The sequence below is a fragment of the Cheilinus undulatus genome, linkage group 8 (assembly GCF_018320785.1).
Source record: "Cheilinus undulatus linkage group 8, ASM1832078v1, whole genome shotgun sequence".
NCBI lineage: Eukaryota > Metazoa > Chordata > Actinopteri > Labriformes > Labridae > Cheilinus > Cheilinus undulatus.
In genome coordinates this window covers 14,048,762-14,065,784 of record NC_054872.1, presented here as the reverse complement: position 1 = coordinate 14,065,784, position 17,023 = coordinate 14,048,762, and the positions used below count along the sequence as shown (strand labels likewise).

Below are 17,023 nucleotides of genomic sequence, written 5' to 3'. Positions count from 1 at the left end.
TTCATGCTGTTGAATGTTTTCTCAATAATCACCTTCCCAAAGCACTTCAATCAATGTTCTGCAGAGTAAACACGAGAGAAAAAGCTTATCATCAGAGATGGTATTCATGTCTGCAGGGTTTGGTTTTCTGCTCCACAATCCTCATCTTAAACCAGCAATATTAACCTTTTAAAGACAGCAGTCATTGTTAAGTTAAAAAAAACATAAGGAGGTATACTTCCTGTTCCTGAAAGCATTGCAGGCTTTGGCTTCAGCATAAGTGTCATCAGGATGATTTCAATGCATGTTCAATGCTGCTGGAAACTGCGCCCAATTTGGTGCATGAGTTTTTTACTTTCATGAACACCTCCAGAGGGCACCACTGGGTGCACAGCACTGTGTGGAAATGGGTGGACCGCCGTCTGGTTTCTAACAACTGTGGTGAGAGCGTCAAGCTGCCCATCAATGTCAGTCTCAGACTGTCTACACCAGTGGTTCTTAACTGGTTTCAAGACCCAGCATTGCCTTCTTCATGTGAAACTGTGATCCAAATAATAGCTGGGCCATTAAAATTTAGATAAAATTGCAACATCTCTTTCTGCAATTTTCAAACTGCAGAAGATACATTGTTTGTGCATTGTCATTTAATATTTGACCTGAAATGTGTTTCAAAATACCAGTTAAATACATTTTTGGAGGCAGAGATGTTATACTTTACTCATCATGCAAACATTTAAGAGTTGATTTTTATATAAATAAATGATTTGCAAAAAAATCTAACTTTCCTTGATTTGTATACATTTGTCTTATTAAAAATGAGAAAGACATCATCATCAATCTAGTACAATTCTTATTTATTTTGCAATGAGTCAAAATAATTACAGTTTCAAAATTGTTCAGCCATATTCTAATCTATCTAATATCATGTTTGTTATAATATAGAATGATTTATTGCTTGTGTTTGTGGAGAAGTAAATAAGATGAGGAGCTTAGAAATGATTGTATAGCAACCAGGGTTCCTACACGCTTTTAAAAATCAAATTCAAGACTTTTTAAGACCTAAACTAAGAAAAAGTGAAACAACTGTTTTGCACGGTAAGCAGTCATAAATGAAAGACATGAGCAGTACTGAATACTCTGTTTTAATGAGCTGTTTATGAATTGTCAAACACTTTAGGACAAAACACATTTTTTGGTCAAAAATGTTTGGCACGTTTAATACCTCTAGTCTATCAATATACAGTGTATTGATAGTTATCATAAAACAATTTTTGCAGATGTTCTGAGCTGATTCTAAACATTATAAATATTTAAAAGCAGTATAATGCTTTTCTTGTCCACATTTAAAGTAAGGATTTTTAAGTAGCCCAGATGTTAGAGCACTGGATGTGTGCTTCACAACTGTACAGGGTTTATTAAATCACAGTAAGTCTGATAAAATCAGAGAGGGTCTGGGGTCTTTCCCCATGACATTCTAAATATCCCGCACTGAATTCTCTAAATTATGGAGAATATTTATGCAACGACAGGTGAAGGAAGATGATTGAAATCGTGTAAGGTTGGATAGAAAACAAGGATTAGAGAAGGACATGTCTTAGTCAAAGTGTCTTCTAAAATTTAAGACCTCTCCCTGGGAAAAATCTGACTTTTTATGGCCTTAAATTCAAGACAATTGAAGACTTTTCAGTGATCAGCATGAACCCTGTTAAATTGCAATCGAATATTGGAGGGGAAAAAAATTAGATTTTCCCAAATCATTCAGCTCTGATCGAAATTACGAAAAATTTCAGCAAAAAATTGAAGAATGACTTGCCAGATTATTTGCAAACAAACATAGTCCAAAGTTGTATGAAGTATTGTGAGAAAAGCAACACAGTTATCCAGATAAATCTAGACAAACAAGACAAAATCTTGAGAAAGAACTTGGTAAATTTACTCATGGTCATGCAGAATCAGAGGAACATAATTGTTCATGGTTAGGAATAGGCAATGATTTTTGAATATGACAGACGTAGGGCCAACACCGTGTTATGTTTTCATTAATCATTAGTAGTGGTGACCTTTTACATCGTCAGTGGATTTCAACCTACTTTAAAGTGTCAGAAAAATGCTGCCCAGGAAAATTCAGTGTTAAATTATTTAAAAACAACAGTGTTTTTTTAATTCCCTGAAAAGTGGTGATTTTGGGGATATGAGGTTTTGACCTGACATCTGCGATATTTGAGGCCATTAATTTAAGAAATTAAGATTTTTTTCTACTGTTAATTTTCATTTAGTGCAGCACCACCAGACAGTGGCTTTGGTGCATCGTAATACTGGTGGCGTGCATTTGAAAAACAAAAAAAGAAGATGGCAGTAATGTCTTGTGACACATCTTTGGTGCTTAGAAACTAACTTTGCATCTCTAGGCTTAAGAAATGATCCATTAAACATTTTATGAAAATGATTAGTAAAATAATCAATTTGACTAGACAGTCAAGGAAAACAGACATTTTTTTAAAGTCACAATGAGAGCAAAGAAATACCATTAGGGTTTCTGTAGATCCTTGACTTTTTTTCCAGCCCTGAAAACAGCTCCATGACCCACTTTTGCATCCTTGTCAGTTGAGAACCACTGGTCTACCATGATGGACAAACTTGAGCCCAAATCGCACAAAATGGCATGAAAATGCTTGTGTTTTCAGATAAAGAACGCCTGATTTGGGATGTTTTAGATAATATGTGTTCAGATGACAATGCTCTGGCAACAATGCAGAACAATGAGATAAGACAAGCAAGGCAGGCTGAAATGCCCCATAATCTACAAAATAAGAAAAGCCTGTTCCTGCTTTGCAGACTTGTAAATATCTCTAAACACAGTTTGATTATATGCTTTCTCTTTAAATGATAATGTATATATATATATCTTATCTCTTTGATCATATATAGCATAATGTGATCTTTGAAGGTGACTTGGCGGCAGCTTTATCGTGCAGAGTTTTGTGGAAACCTCCCTGTGGCTGACTTAAAATGCTCAAAAATGACTTAAGATAGAAAAAACGAGGCAAACTCTCCAAGAAGAAGCCGTTTCAACTCTTTGCAGAGTACCTAATGCCTCGATAAAATCCAAAATAATAACTGTTAAATGGTGTTTGAGATTCTCCCATTTTCATCATCATTAAAGGAAGTACCGGATCTGAAACCCTCAACTCTGCTGTGACAAATCCTCCAATATGAAAACGGTATAACGGCAGCAACATAAAAGCAGTTCCTTTAAATCACTTCTACAACAGACATATTAAATTGATCTGAAAAGAATAAATTGCTCCTAATGTCAGTACCACTTAAACAAAAGAAAAACAATACAATCTATAGAAATTTATCCATAAATGATTAAAATCACAGCCTTTTTGTAGTAAAAAATAAGGAATAAAACAAACCCCACCCAAAGCCATCATCTAGTGACTTCATAACCATCAGCCAGTTATTTCAGGAATCACAGGACAATGTCAGACTTCGGTTCACCATTAAAACAACGTTAAAACCAACACAAATCTATATGACAAATATGTTCCAAAAAAAAGTTCTAAGAAGATCTGTTAATCAATCAGAAGTAAAAAGTGGTTCTGGGAGTGAATCAGCAGATTAACTGAGATACATGAGAGTGGTTAAGCTTTCATCCCAACTCCCTCTGCTTCCTCACCTTGCTCTTCCTCTTCTTGTCTCCTCCAAAGAACTTCCCAATCTGGTCCAGGAGGCCAGGGTTCTTCTTCCTCCGGCCCAGCCCAAAGGCGGCCTGTGCAGAGCTGCTTGCAGATGCCATGGTGGTAGTAGTGGTTGGTAGTATTCTTTGTATTTGTCAAACGTGGGGTTCTTGTCTCTCTCTTAAATGAGAGAGCAAAAGACAGAGGAGGGAAAAGAGAAAAGAAAGGGAGGGAGGGACAAAAAAAAGCTAGCCTATTCTAGTCCTGTTCGGGGCTCTCCGACCCGCACTCTGAAGCCGCTCCGCTGTGCTCCTGGATGGTCTGCAGCTCGTCCGATTCGGAGGGTCGGTCTTTGAAGGTGTTGTCCTCTCGGCCCGGGGCATCTCGAGAGAAGAGGCGGACCAGGTGGGGGCGTGGCGTGGCGGCGTCAGGGTCAGCTGTGCTGGCGTCGGTCCAAGGCTGGCGGGGGCCCTCAGCGCCCGTGGAGTCAGTCACCGCCGGCTTCTCCGAGACGCAGCCATTGTTCTGGTTCGCATCTGCCTCACCCAGGCCTGCGCAGAAACAACAAGGGTCATCTATGGGCTCGGGCCTGCATGGCACACAACAAACCGCTGCAGCACAAAGGGCTCTTTTTACCAGACACTGCCCTTCCTGCTGCAGCAGACACCGGCAGAGATAACATTTCACATTTTTAACTTCATTTATCCTACCTGCTCTACAGGGAACAGAGGAAATGTGAGATTAAAGACGTGACTCGCTGAAAAAAGAGTTAACTCTAAAGTACTGTTTTGTCTCTGAGGTCATCCTGTTTCTTTGGAGGAGAGTTTAGAGTCAGAACAGAGCTCTAGCAGGTGTGCTTACAACTCCCAACATATTTCAAACACATTAGGTTTCTTACATTTCCTCTTAAGATTGAGCCAACACAATCTCTCAAGTGATGCTTCTCAAAAACAAAAACCTCTCTGACATTTTGCATGCACCATCTTTACAGCAGAGTGCATTTGAATTATAGCTGCTTCTCTAACATCCACTTTGACAGCTATCCATTAAGTTAGCCCGCTCCCACTGCAGAGGACATCCAGTGCATTCCTGCCTACAAAACAATATACACTCTGTGCTGGCAGAAATGGTGTAGCACTACACCAGAGAATCTGCATTCTAACATTGGCTGAAACAGAGGCCGTTTGTCCAGGCTGCATAGTTATTACAGAGGAACAAAGGGCCCAGTGTCACTAAAATAACTCCTATAAGTATGGATTTTCAACCCAATGCACGGTGACACTTATCTGATTCGCAGCCGCAGAGCAACTGAGCTGCTGTCTCCGGATGCAGAGCAAATGGTTGTTCTATCTTTGCTGGAAGCATTTCTATTATTTGGTCAAACTAGTGCTTCAAATTGACTTCCACTTGCAGAATTTTGGAAGTCCTGAATCAAACAAAGAGAGAGATTAGATGCAGAAATGGAAGAGAAATTGCAATTAACTTTTGTCTTGTACAAAGAAAATTTCATTGTTCCTAACATTATGTTACCATGCCTCCAAGCTTAAACATTTTTTATAAGATGCTACATTTAGCATTTACAGAATTCGGAACTGTATTTGTGAAGAATATCAGTAGTTTATTTCATAAACTACATGGACAAAAGTATTTGGCCACACCTTTTAACTGCTGAATTCAGGTGTTTCAATTAGACCTGTTGCCACAGGTTTATAAAATCAAGCCCCTAGTCATGCAGTCTACATTTGCAAACATTTGATATGCTTAATGGGTCACTCTGGAGAGCTCAGTGACTCAGCGACAAGCATAGTACTGTGATGGATACCACCTTTACAATAAGATGGTTTGTGAAATCTCCTTCTGGCTGGATGTTCCACATAAGTGATATTATTAGTGGAAAAGTTTAGGAGCAACAGCAACTCAGCCATGAAGTGGAAGACCATGCAAAATCACAGAGCAGGGCAAAATGGCTTACCATGGCTGAGCAGCTGCATGCAAGCCTCACATCACCAAGTCCAATGTTGAGCAATGGATGGAGTGGTGTAAAGCACACCGACAGTGAACTGTGGAGCAATGGAAATGTGTTCTGTGGAGTGACAAATCACTTCTCTGTTTGGCAGTCAGATGGGCGAGTCTGTGTTTGGAGGATGCTAGGAGAACATTACTTGCCTGACTGCTTCGTGCCAACTGTAAAGTTCAGTGGAGGGGATAATGGTATAGGACTTTGTTCAGAATTTGGGCTAGGCCCCTCATCTCCAGTGGAGGCCAGTCTTAATGCTTCAGCATATCAAGACATTTTGAACAATGCTGTGCTTCCAACCTTGTGGCAACAGTTCTGGGAAGGCCTTTTTCTATTCCAGCATGACTGTGCCCTAGGGCACAAAGCAAGGACTAGAGAAAAGGTTTGATAATTTCAGTGTAGAAAAACTTGATTGGCTTGCAAAGAGCCCTGTCCTCAACCCCATTGAGCACCATTTGGATGAACTGTAATGGGCATTGTGAGCCACGCCTTCTGGTCTAACATTAGTACCTGACCTCATAAATGCTTTACAGAATGAACGGGCACAAATTCCCTCAAAAACACTAAAAAATCTTATGGAAAGCCTTACAAGAAAAGAAGAGGCTGCTATAGCAAGAGGGGACCAACTCCATATAAAGCAAATGCATTTTAGTGCAATGGCATTACAGTTATTAAAATGTCAAGTTGCTAAATATTTCTCAGCATTAAAGAGACTTCTCGGAAAAATATCCATAGGACCCTTCTCTTGGTACCTGAATGGTTTGTCTCCATCGCCTGTGGACTTCTGTGCGCACTGAAAATTGGCAGGTAATTTGCCAGGGAATTTTTACTCTGCAAATTACAGATATGATCGATTCACACAGGATTAAAAACCCATATGCCCTGATGATTATTATGAATTACTAGAGGTCCCTAGGTAATATTAGTCACGTGCAAAGAGGGTGTTAATGTGCTTTTGCAAGTGAATTGTTCAGTGACTTTCTGACTTTGCCAATACTTCTTCTATCTTATTCTCTTACTGTCTCCCACAACACCCTACCTCTAGATGTGAATGTGCAAAACATCAGGGAATCACCAGCTGAGATGTTAAAACAGTGAGTTTTCTCAGGCTGCCATGCTTTTTAGAGATTATTTATCTCGGCAGAGTGTGTGAACACAGTCAGCAGGATGCAGTAGTTTTCAAATAACCCCATCAGCCTGAAAACTTTTAACAAAGCTTTAAAAACCTAAAATATACCTCTCACTGCTATGTTTTTCCAATTGTATCCAGGGAGTTTGTTAGCTGACAGCATGAGCTTCCAGCGACCAGGGGAACGCTGCAGCAGACATTGAGCTCATTAGAGAGTCACTCAGTGTGTTTTATGAAATCTACAGGGATGTAAGGAGAGTGGTGAAATCAATCAGGCAGATTTATAAAACTCTGGTGCTTTATTGTTGCCAACAACAGCACAGCCTTGAAGAACTACAATTTATTTTCTAACTATATATAATGTGCTAACAGTAAGTCATCTACAATACAACACTTTATGATCGCTTAAATGTTATTCCCTGTCTGTAGAGCCTGAGGGGCTGTTATTTCAGAGGAAATAAATAAAAAGCTGCTGTTTTTCTGTCCTTCACTAGCCTGCCCATGAGGCTTCTTAAATCATCCCTGTCATCCGTCACCTGTTGATCCCATTTCTGAGCCGAGCAGTGCTAACATACCCCACTAGCATACCAATGAAGTAAAATTACAGCCAGAAAAACAACCTGACATGGCTAAACTGTAACAGCCCTCCAGAGCTCGTCATAGCGCAGCATACAAATGAGTGCATGCTCGCCGTGTTCGTCAGTAAAAGGTTATGTGCTGATGAGTAACTTATTAGTCAGATGACTCCCTGTGTGCTCTTATTAAAGGTTCATTTGGTCAGGGTTTTAGGGCCTGAATGTACAAACTGACCATAATCCAAGAGTGTGGGAGTGAGAGGATTGTTGATTATTGTTGATGACTCAGTGATTATCAAGGAAGGTAATGGCATTTTTGTTTCAGCTATGTCTTCAAAGACAAAAATGCCAGACACATCTTAAACAATGTAAAGAGGAGGGTAGTAGACAAAGAAGACATTTTTATTGTTTTCAAGCAACAGACCTGAATCTAGTATTACAATGGTTGTTTTCTATAACCTATCATTATGTAATTTATTTTCCAGTGATTTTATTGGTTTTCTGTTTCGTTCAGAAAGCTAACTCATCTGTTTAATGAAGATAAGAGCAGTCCAGTCCAGAATCATCCACCATACAGAGTATCAGATGTCTGATCAATGTTGCTGATAGTCTCTGCCAGTAGAAGTCAGTTAAAAATTGACTGTGTAAAAACCCTCTATCCTTTGTGTTATCACTAGCTTTCAGAGTGAGACAATCAGGCCTTTACTTTGAAAATATAAGAACAATAACTGAAAGAAATGTGTCAGCCACACATGCCTTGAGGATTCTTTACTTCAAATATATTGCGGTGGTAAAATAGAAAGAAGTAAAGCCCAGTTCAGACCAAAGATTTGCAACAAGACGAGTTTGTTTTAGAAAGTTTCTTGTGACAGTTCCAGCTGTCACAGCTCAAATCAGGCCGTCTGATGCTGTTGCCTGGGATTAGGCCTGTCAGATTTCAAATGGCTGGTTTTTGGACAAATTCTCATCAAAAAGGAATTCTCATTTTGAAAGCCCACAAATACAAACAAATATTTGTTCAGAGTGTAATATTAAGTTAGATGAAGTAATGCTGTAATCTATGGAAATAATTACATCTATTTTTAAACATTTTCAATAAAACAGCTAATTGGATCCCTAACCCAATTCCAAAAAAGTTGGGATGCTAAGCAAATTGTAAACAGAAACAGAATCAATAATTTGCTTATCACATAAAGCCATATTTTACTAGAACATAAAGAATATAGCAGATGTCGAAAAACAGAAATTAATTTCATGGCAGCAACAAATTTCAATTAAAGCAAGGATGGGGCAACAAAAGGTTGGAAAAGTAAGTTGTACTAATAAAAACGGCTGGAGGGGCATTTTGCAACTAAATGAAGCTTAGCAAAAGTTCAGTCAGGAAGATGTTATTCTCCATGTTTAATAGTTCATCCCTGCACTCAAGCTCTCTCAAAGTCACTCATCAATTAGCTGTTCACATCACCTGGTCACACCTATCTAATAGCACTGCTGCACTCCCTCACTGTTAGCCATCATATCGCTACTGTATACTTTAAGTGTGACTTTTACTTCCACCAGTTCATTGATGGGGTGGTCCAGAGTGATCCAAACGTTCATCTAATCAGCCTCAGATGTAGGGCTGGGCCATTATGGCAAAAATAAAAATCACGACTAATTGGACTTTTAACCTCTATTACGATTAATGAACCATTATTCCACCCTCAACCTCTGACTCGAACGAACAACTGAAATGAGATAAACAATTCATGGTTATTTATTGAACCCACTGAAATCAGAATACACATCAGCTGAAATGACACTGAATTTCTTGTGCTGCAAATACACAGGCCAGACATGGCCATCGAATCAGCTGGGTAGATCTGGCACCGTGTAGATCCTACAGCAGTTTCAGCAGCCGTTGTATTAAAAGTAGAGAATATATCTGCTGCTCACTTTGCATAGTTCGTTGAGTTTTAGCAGACTGGATGGGATGATGTCACATGACTAGTACTTCTTCACTAGGGTTTCCAGCAGGCTACATGCCTTTCAACATCTGGCTGTCTATCATGTGACTACACAGCCAGTAGCTTGTTTTAAAGGGGGTGGTGCATTAGTAGAGAGAGACTTAAAAAAAACTGAAATAACTGACACGGCAGGTTAGAGGCTCTAAATGATGATGCCCAGCTCTACTGGCATCATCAGGAAACACCAATAAAAGGACCATTTTAGAGAGTCTCTAGGAAGTAAAGATGGGCAGAGGTTCACCAATCTGTAAAAACTGTGTCTAATAATTGTGGAACAATCTAAGAAAATACAATCCTTACCGTAGAATTGTAAAGGCTTTGGATATCCAACCATCTACAGTTCATAATGTCATCATAAGATTTAGAGAATCTGGAGAAATCTCTGTGAACAAGGGACAAGGCCAAAGATCTTGTGATTCTGAGGCCCCCCGCTCATTTAAAATGGAGTGAGGGAAAAACGCAAAACTGTTCTGTGGTCAGATGAATCAAAACTTGTATTTTTTTTTTTTGAGACATTGGATGCTGTGTCCTGAGGACTAAAGAGTAGAGAGACCAACCAGCTTGTCATCAGCTCAGAGTTCACAAGCCTGTTTAACAACTGTGTCACAAACCAAAGTGTAAAGCTCTGGAGTAGCAGGTGTAGACCTGTAAGAACCTATGTAATAGTATAACACAAATAATACGTACTAGATGAGAAATGGGCTGATGACCAGAAGACTAAAATTCGGCTCAAGGAGGGAGTGGCAGGAGACTGAATTTGCTTTTGGTTGGTACCATATATTATAGAAAGAATTTAGTAAATGACATACAAATATATACACAGTGTACACAATACAAACTGAATGGCCATTCGAGAAAAAACACAGCGCTCAGTTCAGGTACAAGGGCATAACAATGAACAATTGCAATGCAATAAATATCGAGAGTCCGGCAATATGGATTGCTACATCAAGAGTCCAGCAATAAATTTAGTTCAGCAACTCAGAAAATATCACCCCAGCCCACCCACAGTCCATTGGAACCCACCTCTGGGTTTGACCGTTTGACCAGAGGGAGGTAAGTGCGATAAGAGTTTGTGAAAGGTGTGTATAGCTGGGTGGCCAATGGGGAAGTGTGCATGCGTGGGGAGCCAGCAGGGGAGGTGTGACTCTGCAGTGCTCTCAGTTCCAGTGGCTCTGTAGGCTCTAGGCCTGCTCCTTCATTAGCTCGCCATCAGGATCAAAAACCTGGCCAAATTCCACGGACTACGCCTTAGACACGAGCTCTTTCAATTGTATATGGGACACGCTAGAAAGCTCCTGCAACCCGACTCTCAACCGGCTTCCCCACCGCACCTTCCCAGACTGAATCGCAGTGGTACAATAAACAAGTAGAGAGAAAAGCTGGCATACAGGATTTGTCACCTGGGTTACACCTGCATCTCTGATGGTATGGGGTTGCATTAGTGCCTATGGCGTGGGCAGTTTACACATCTGGTAAAGCACTATTAGTGCCGGAAAGTACATAGAGGTTTTATAGCAATGTATGCTCCCATCCAGATGATGCCTATTCCAGGGAAGGTCTTGAATATTTCATCAAGGCAATGCTAAACCACATACCACACCCATTACAACAGCATGGCTTAACAGTAGAGGAGTCTAACTGGCCTGCCTGCATCCAAACCTTTCACCGATAGAAAATATTTGGTGCATCATAAAATGAAAAATCTGGCATTGAAGACTCAGGACTGTTGAGCAGCTAGAACTCTACATCAGACAAGACTGGGATAACAATCACAAACTGTTGTTAAAATAAGAAGGGATGCTGTACAATCCTCCTTTATCTTTTGATTTGTTGCTTCCACTAAATTCAAAATTAGCTATAATTTTTGGAATAAGAGTTGCAAGTCAAGTACAACTAATGCCATGTGTACAAGGCTTCTAGCCATGGCTGATGTACACTCCTTGTCCCCAGTTTCCTCAGAGAATTCCAACTTTGAAAAGTTTTTATTTCTTATAGGAAAATGATGACAGTAAATACTTGTTCAGATAATATTTCTTCTTTGTAGTCTGCAATTTTAACCTCAGCTCTTTCAGCTTAGTGTGTAAGATGAAATAGAGACTCAGGTAGAATATTTAAAGTTATCTCGTTTCAGTGGCTGGGTCAGTGACAGCTTTTCAACAGCCTGCTCTTCTCTGTTTGCTGACTTTTTAAATTATCATACAGCTCAATGTCTGAGTTATGCTGCATCAAACATTAACTTTCTTCCTCCGTGACTTTATCTTCTTTTAAGTTTAATAAAAGTGTCCACAAATATGGCATTTAATGAGTGCATGGCAGAGCTCAATTTTACCCTGACTGCACCTAACCAAATCTTCTTAATTACAGCTGAATTTGATGCTCAGCCTGACAACAAAGGAAATGTTTTCATTGGGATTTGAGATCTTCTTGAAACTCTAACATTCACTAATACAGCTTAGGCTTTAGTTCCAGTGTTCTTTCATGTGAATGGCTGGTGTTCAGAGAATTTTGATACCGTTCTTTAAAAGATGTTGCATGTTTCTCTTATGTAAAGTCTGTTGAAACATCGGGTTATGCAAAAGCAGCTTGTAAACAACACTAAGGTCAAGGTAAAAAACTGACATCGTTATTTTCACCTTATGTCTGAACAAAAGAAACTCAAAATTCCTGTAACACTAAGGGCCAATTATCCTTTAGTCTGCTACACAGAAAAGCAGGAACACACTGAGAACATGCTGCCGTGACCTTCTTGGCCTTGGTTATAAATAAAGGATTTATTCATGCATTGAAATCCCAAGATAATGACAGGCTCTCTGGCCTGCCCATCACCGGCTCATCTGAGAGGTCCTCGAGCCACCAGGGACGACAGTAAGGTCAGAGACTGCAGAATATATATGACCTCTTAAAGCACCAAGAGATACTGGCCTTGTTGAAAAAGTACTTTCAGTCTCTTATAACGCGGCTGAGCAATCTCCCAACCTAAGGGTGACAACATAATAGCCTGTTACCTCATCTTGATTAATTCTCCATGACAACGCTATAAGTCCCTATGACAACCAAGGCGGTGAAGGAAAGAAATTGCTGAGGACAATTGACATGGCTGATTTTGAGTCTTGAAAAATGACCAATCATCACCCCAATCATCAGGGTCTGATTATCCAGTAATACACTAAAAATGGCATCTCCTAACTGTTAAGCAGAGAATTTCTGATCTCTACAAGAGGGGAAAGATCAGCATCTGGAAGGGAGGAAGTATGCAGAGAGTGGGACTCATTCTCCTCATTTTTCCTCCTCTTCCTCAGTGTGAAGAGGATGTGTAGCCCAGCATCAGGGACAACAACAAGGACTGTGGTGGGACCAAGGCACGGGAAGCATTCTTCTGAAAAAACACCCATAGCTATGTGGACCCGAACCAAACCTCCCACCTAGGGCCGAAAATCTCCCTGCTGCTGCATTCATGGTGGATCTGAAGCACCCACCAGCCTCGAGTAAAAAGCAGCTCTCTGTCTCTGGAAGCCCATCTGGCATCCAGGACATCAGTCCTACAGAGATTGTTCTGGATAAGAGCTACAGCAGGGCCGCTCCCTTCTTAAGGTCAAACCCGAGTCATGTTGGTGACCTTTAGGATTTCCTTTGGCTTTAAATGTGGAGGGATGCCATGCCAGGATGTTTAAGTCAAGGTCCAACTGAAACAAACATATAGATTCAATTTTCATGCTGCAGTTTTGTAAGCTTTGATACTTATTCATCAGTGCCAGAGCTTTTTAGTAGTACAAACAGCAGTGGTGCAGACCTTGCATTGCTTCCCAGTTTAATAGTAACCCACAAAACCTTCATCAACAGCTGATATATGCACTGTCCAACAGTAACTGATTGTACATTGTATTTCTTTTACACCTCCTTTGAACTCATTTGTGATTTTATGAAACGCTGACCAAGCTTTTACAAGTCAACAAAGGTGTTTTAACCTTTGAAATGCCATATTGCTTAATCATGGATCTGTGAGGTTCTTAGCAGTAGACGATCCAGTCACTGTTGGCTCACCAAACAGCCATACTACTTCACCAGTTTGGAGCTGTAAATCAAAATTATTTCACGATTTGACACTTAGCAATCTCTATTTATAAAAAAGCTTGTATAATAATTCCTTAAAATTCTTCTTGATACCATGCTGAAGCACTATCATGTCTCGCACCTCTTTGGAACATCACCCTCAAAGAATGATGGAGTGCTTTTGTGTCTCTTTGACTAACGGGAGGTAGAGCTTTTCTCTTGGGATTAATTACCAGTTGGACCACTAGAAAGAACCCCTATCTACTTCAGCAGCAGACTAAAAACAGTTATTTTCAGACAAAGCTTATACTATTCTACAAAGCTTATTATGGTTCATTGCCTATAAAAAGTATACACCCCCTTGGATGTTTTATCCTTTTATTGATTTTATGAATCCATCATGGTCATTTTAATTTGGCTTTTTGACAATAAAAACATACCAAAAGCATCTTTAATGTCAAAGTGAAGATATTTGGTCTGATGAAACCAAAATTGTGCTTTTTGGCCATCAGACAAGACGATATATTTGGCAAACACTACACATCACCACAAACACACCATCCCCACTGTGAAGTATGGGGGTGGCATCATCATGCTGTGGGGATGCTTCTTGGTAGACGGCCTTGGAGGGCTGGTACAGATAGTGGGTAAAATGATGGAGGCAAAATGAAGGAAAAACCTTGAGGACAATCTTATTCAGTCTGGAAGAGGACTACAGCTTGGGAGCAGATTTATTTTCCAGTAAGACAATGACCCAAAGCATACAGAGAAAGCTACACATAAATGGTTTGAAGACAACAAGGTGAATGTTCTGGAGTGGCCGAATAAAAGCCCAGACCTCAACCCAACAGAGAATTTGTGGCTGGATTTGAAAAGGGCTAGTCACGCCCAATCCCAGAGCAACCTGACAGAGCTTGAGCAGTTTTGCAAAGAAGAATGGAGCAAAATTTCAGTGTCCAGATGTGCAAGCCTGATTGAGACCTATCCACACAGACTTGGTACTGTTCATCTACTAAATACTGACTGGTAGGGGGTAAATATAATTGCAGTCAATTATTTCATATTACATATTTTTTTAATTAAATTTACTTTATAATACCTCATTGTTTTACTTTGACACTGAAAAGTCTTTTGTAAAAAAATACAGCCAAATTATATGAACCATGACTGAATACACACCAAACAACTTCAAAATCTTAACCAAAGGAAAATCTGGCAATATAATATTTAGATCCATCAGATAATCAGGCCTGACCTTTCTAGGTTGTGATTATGTTGTAGTTTGTGCTCTACTTCAGACTGTAGGGAAGCTTGATAGACTTAGTTCTTTCTCTTTTTCCTGCTATCTGCATGCAGTCATAACCTTTTCAAACATATTAACAAAAGAGATTATTCAACACCAATCTTTATTCTTTCTCATTTTGGTGGTTGCTGGTGATTGCTATTGTGTTGTTGATGCCGGGGTTGGGCTTCACTCCAACTGCTACAATTATAATTAGTCATGCTAACATTATTGTTAACATTGTTATGAATAATATTAGTCATATCTCTACCAATGCAATTGTTGCTACAATAATTTTGTGCTCTCTGCTGTAACGTTTTGCTGCTGTGTGTACATCGTCCTGTTTGACTATCAGTCTGCCCATTTGTCTGTCTATCCGTTCCTCTCTACTGGTCCCTTCTATCCCACATTCTCAGCCCATCTGGACTTGGCAGATGGGTTTTCAGCAATGAGTCTGATACCTTCTTGAGCTTTCTTCCCATTGAAAGGAAAGTGGTTTTTAAAGCCTCTGTTGCCAAGTGCTAACTCATGATTGATTGATAAGATGTAGAATCAGTAACTGGGGGACTAAAATTTAATTAATGTAGTGCATTGGCTTCCATTTGTAGTCCGAGTATATCTATTCACGAGTGTTCCCTCAGGCCTTGGTAGTATTCGGGATAACAATCTGTGTTGTGAGCTGAAGGAGATAAAAGCAATCCGCTATAATGCAGTCCCCATAGTTTTTGTTTGCCCCGTCTGTGAACACAGATCCGGATTAACTGTGAAGGTAACATGCAACTTTTGGATGACCTCCCTCAATTTGAACTACATTCTTGCTTCTCAAATGGTTTTTCAGAGTGTGTATCATTGCAAAGCATGCACATGTCTTTGAAAAGTTTTTGCCAGAGGTGTTTCTCACAACATGTGCCACCCAGGAATCCCTGAAGAGTTGGCTGCCACTGTGGAAAGTCATATCCTTCACTGTCCCTGAGACTGAACTTTGAAGAAGGTGTCACAAGATTGTTGAAATTTGGCAATAGATTGACTTAGAAATCACTACATGTTGAATATCACATTCTAGGAGTTGGAAATACGTACTTGTGAACATATATTTTATTACTAAATTAATGGTTAGTTATCTATGTCTGTCTAATCAATAAATCCATCAAATTCATACCCATCTCTGTCTTAAACATGTGGATATTTCCTACTAGCTGACTCATGAATCCTGTCTTTCAATCTGTTGAGTTCAGACTGGCGTATCCACACATATCCCTGTCATGACAGACATGCTTGTGGAGGATGAGGTTTTTACTGGCAGCCCGTATGAATGGCTGTCTCTAGGACAGTTGGTCAGCACAGAAGGAGAATAGACATGGGTTGATGCCATCAGTCTATTGCATAGGGACATTTCCTCACCAGTGGAGACACCAAAACATGTCAATAAACACACTACAACAGAGCAGTGGACATGACTAATGTGCTAAGGTCTTACATCAGCTGGATGCTTGTGGCAAAGGCTGCGACTGAGACATTACACTTCAACTTCTTCTGTGTGACAGCTGGAAAAAAGAAAGTGTCATCCTGAGAGCTTTGGGTCCAAACTAGGGTAGTCAGTGTTGTTACATTTACTGTGATGAGATGAAGGTCTAAAATAAAAACATTTTAATCAAATTAATCACAGATCATTTTGTGCTAAGGACAAGTCTGCTCCTTAAAAAAATCTTTCCCTCCACACAGTGTTCTATTTAAATATGACAAACTTCTAACTAATCCCTGCTTGCATTAATTGATGCACTATGCTGCTGCTGGCAAAGCTTGACCTCCACCACTCCAGCCTCCTCCTTTATAGCAGAAAGCTTGTTGCATCCTCATATTGAGATTCATGCAACTATGAATTAATTGCTTTTGAACAAATTTTGTTGTATTCTATACATTTTGTCATAAATGTATCTGTCCACATGAGGGTTTCAAGGAGAGTCAAAGCATGCAACTTAACTAACCTAAGGAGCATCTTTTGAGCAGAGCTTTCTCCACCAAGTAAATCTGTATATCCATTTTGCAAAATAGTGAAATGTATGACGAGAGCGTTCCTGACTAAAAAATATTAAAAGACAGGAACACCAGAAATTTTGAAAACTTGAGAAACATACTAAAAAAAAAGGTTGTTTCTTCACTTCGGCTTTGATCAGGGAGCCAAAAGCAACAAGGATGGCTAAGCTAACTGAAGTATTAGTTCACTTTAAAACAGCACATTTGCTCTGCTAATATTAGCAGCCTGGGCAGAGAGAATTGCCCAGCAGCATCCTGCAATGAA

General features: G+C 39.8%; 2 protein-coding genes across 6 annotated transcripts in view; both read right to left on the bottom strand.

Moving 5' to 3' along the window:
* LOC121513113 (myelin basic protein-like) overlaps nt 1-3,918 on the bottom strand; it is a 32,745-nt gene extending 28,827 nt beyond the window's left edge. For all 5 annotated transcript variants that reach the window (XM_041792636.1, XM_041792635.1, XM_041792639.1 and 2 more), the window contains exon 1: nt 3,662-3,918. In XM_041792636.1, the coding sequence (XP_041648570.1) occupies nt 3,662-3,781 (120 nt within the window). In that variant the 5' untranslated portion in view covers nt 3,782-3,918. The remainder of the gene's footprint in view (nt 1-3,661) is intronic.
* The window catches only part of LOC121513112 (myelin basic protein-like), a 79,579-nt gene continuing 66,465 nt past the window's right edge, over nt 3,910-17,023 (bottom strand). The window contains exon 4 of the mRNA XM_041792634.1: nt 3,910-4,213. Coding sequence (XP_041648568.1) covers nt 3,921-4,213 — 293 coding nt within the window. The 3' untranslated portion in view covers nt 3,910-3,920. The remainder of the gene's footprint in view (nt 4,214-17,023) is intronic.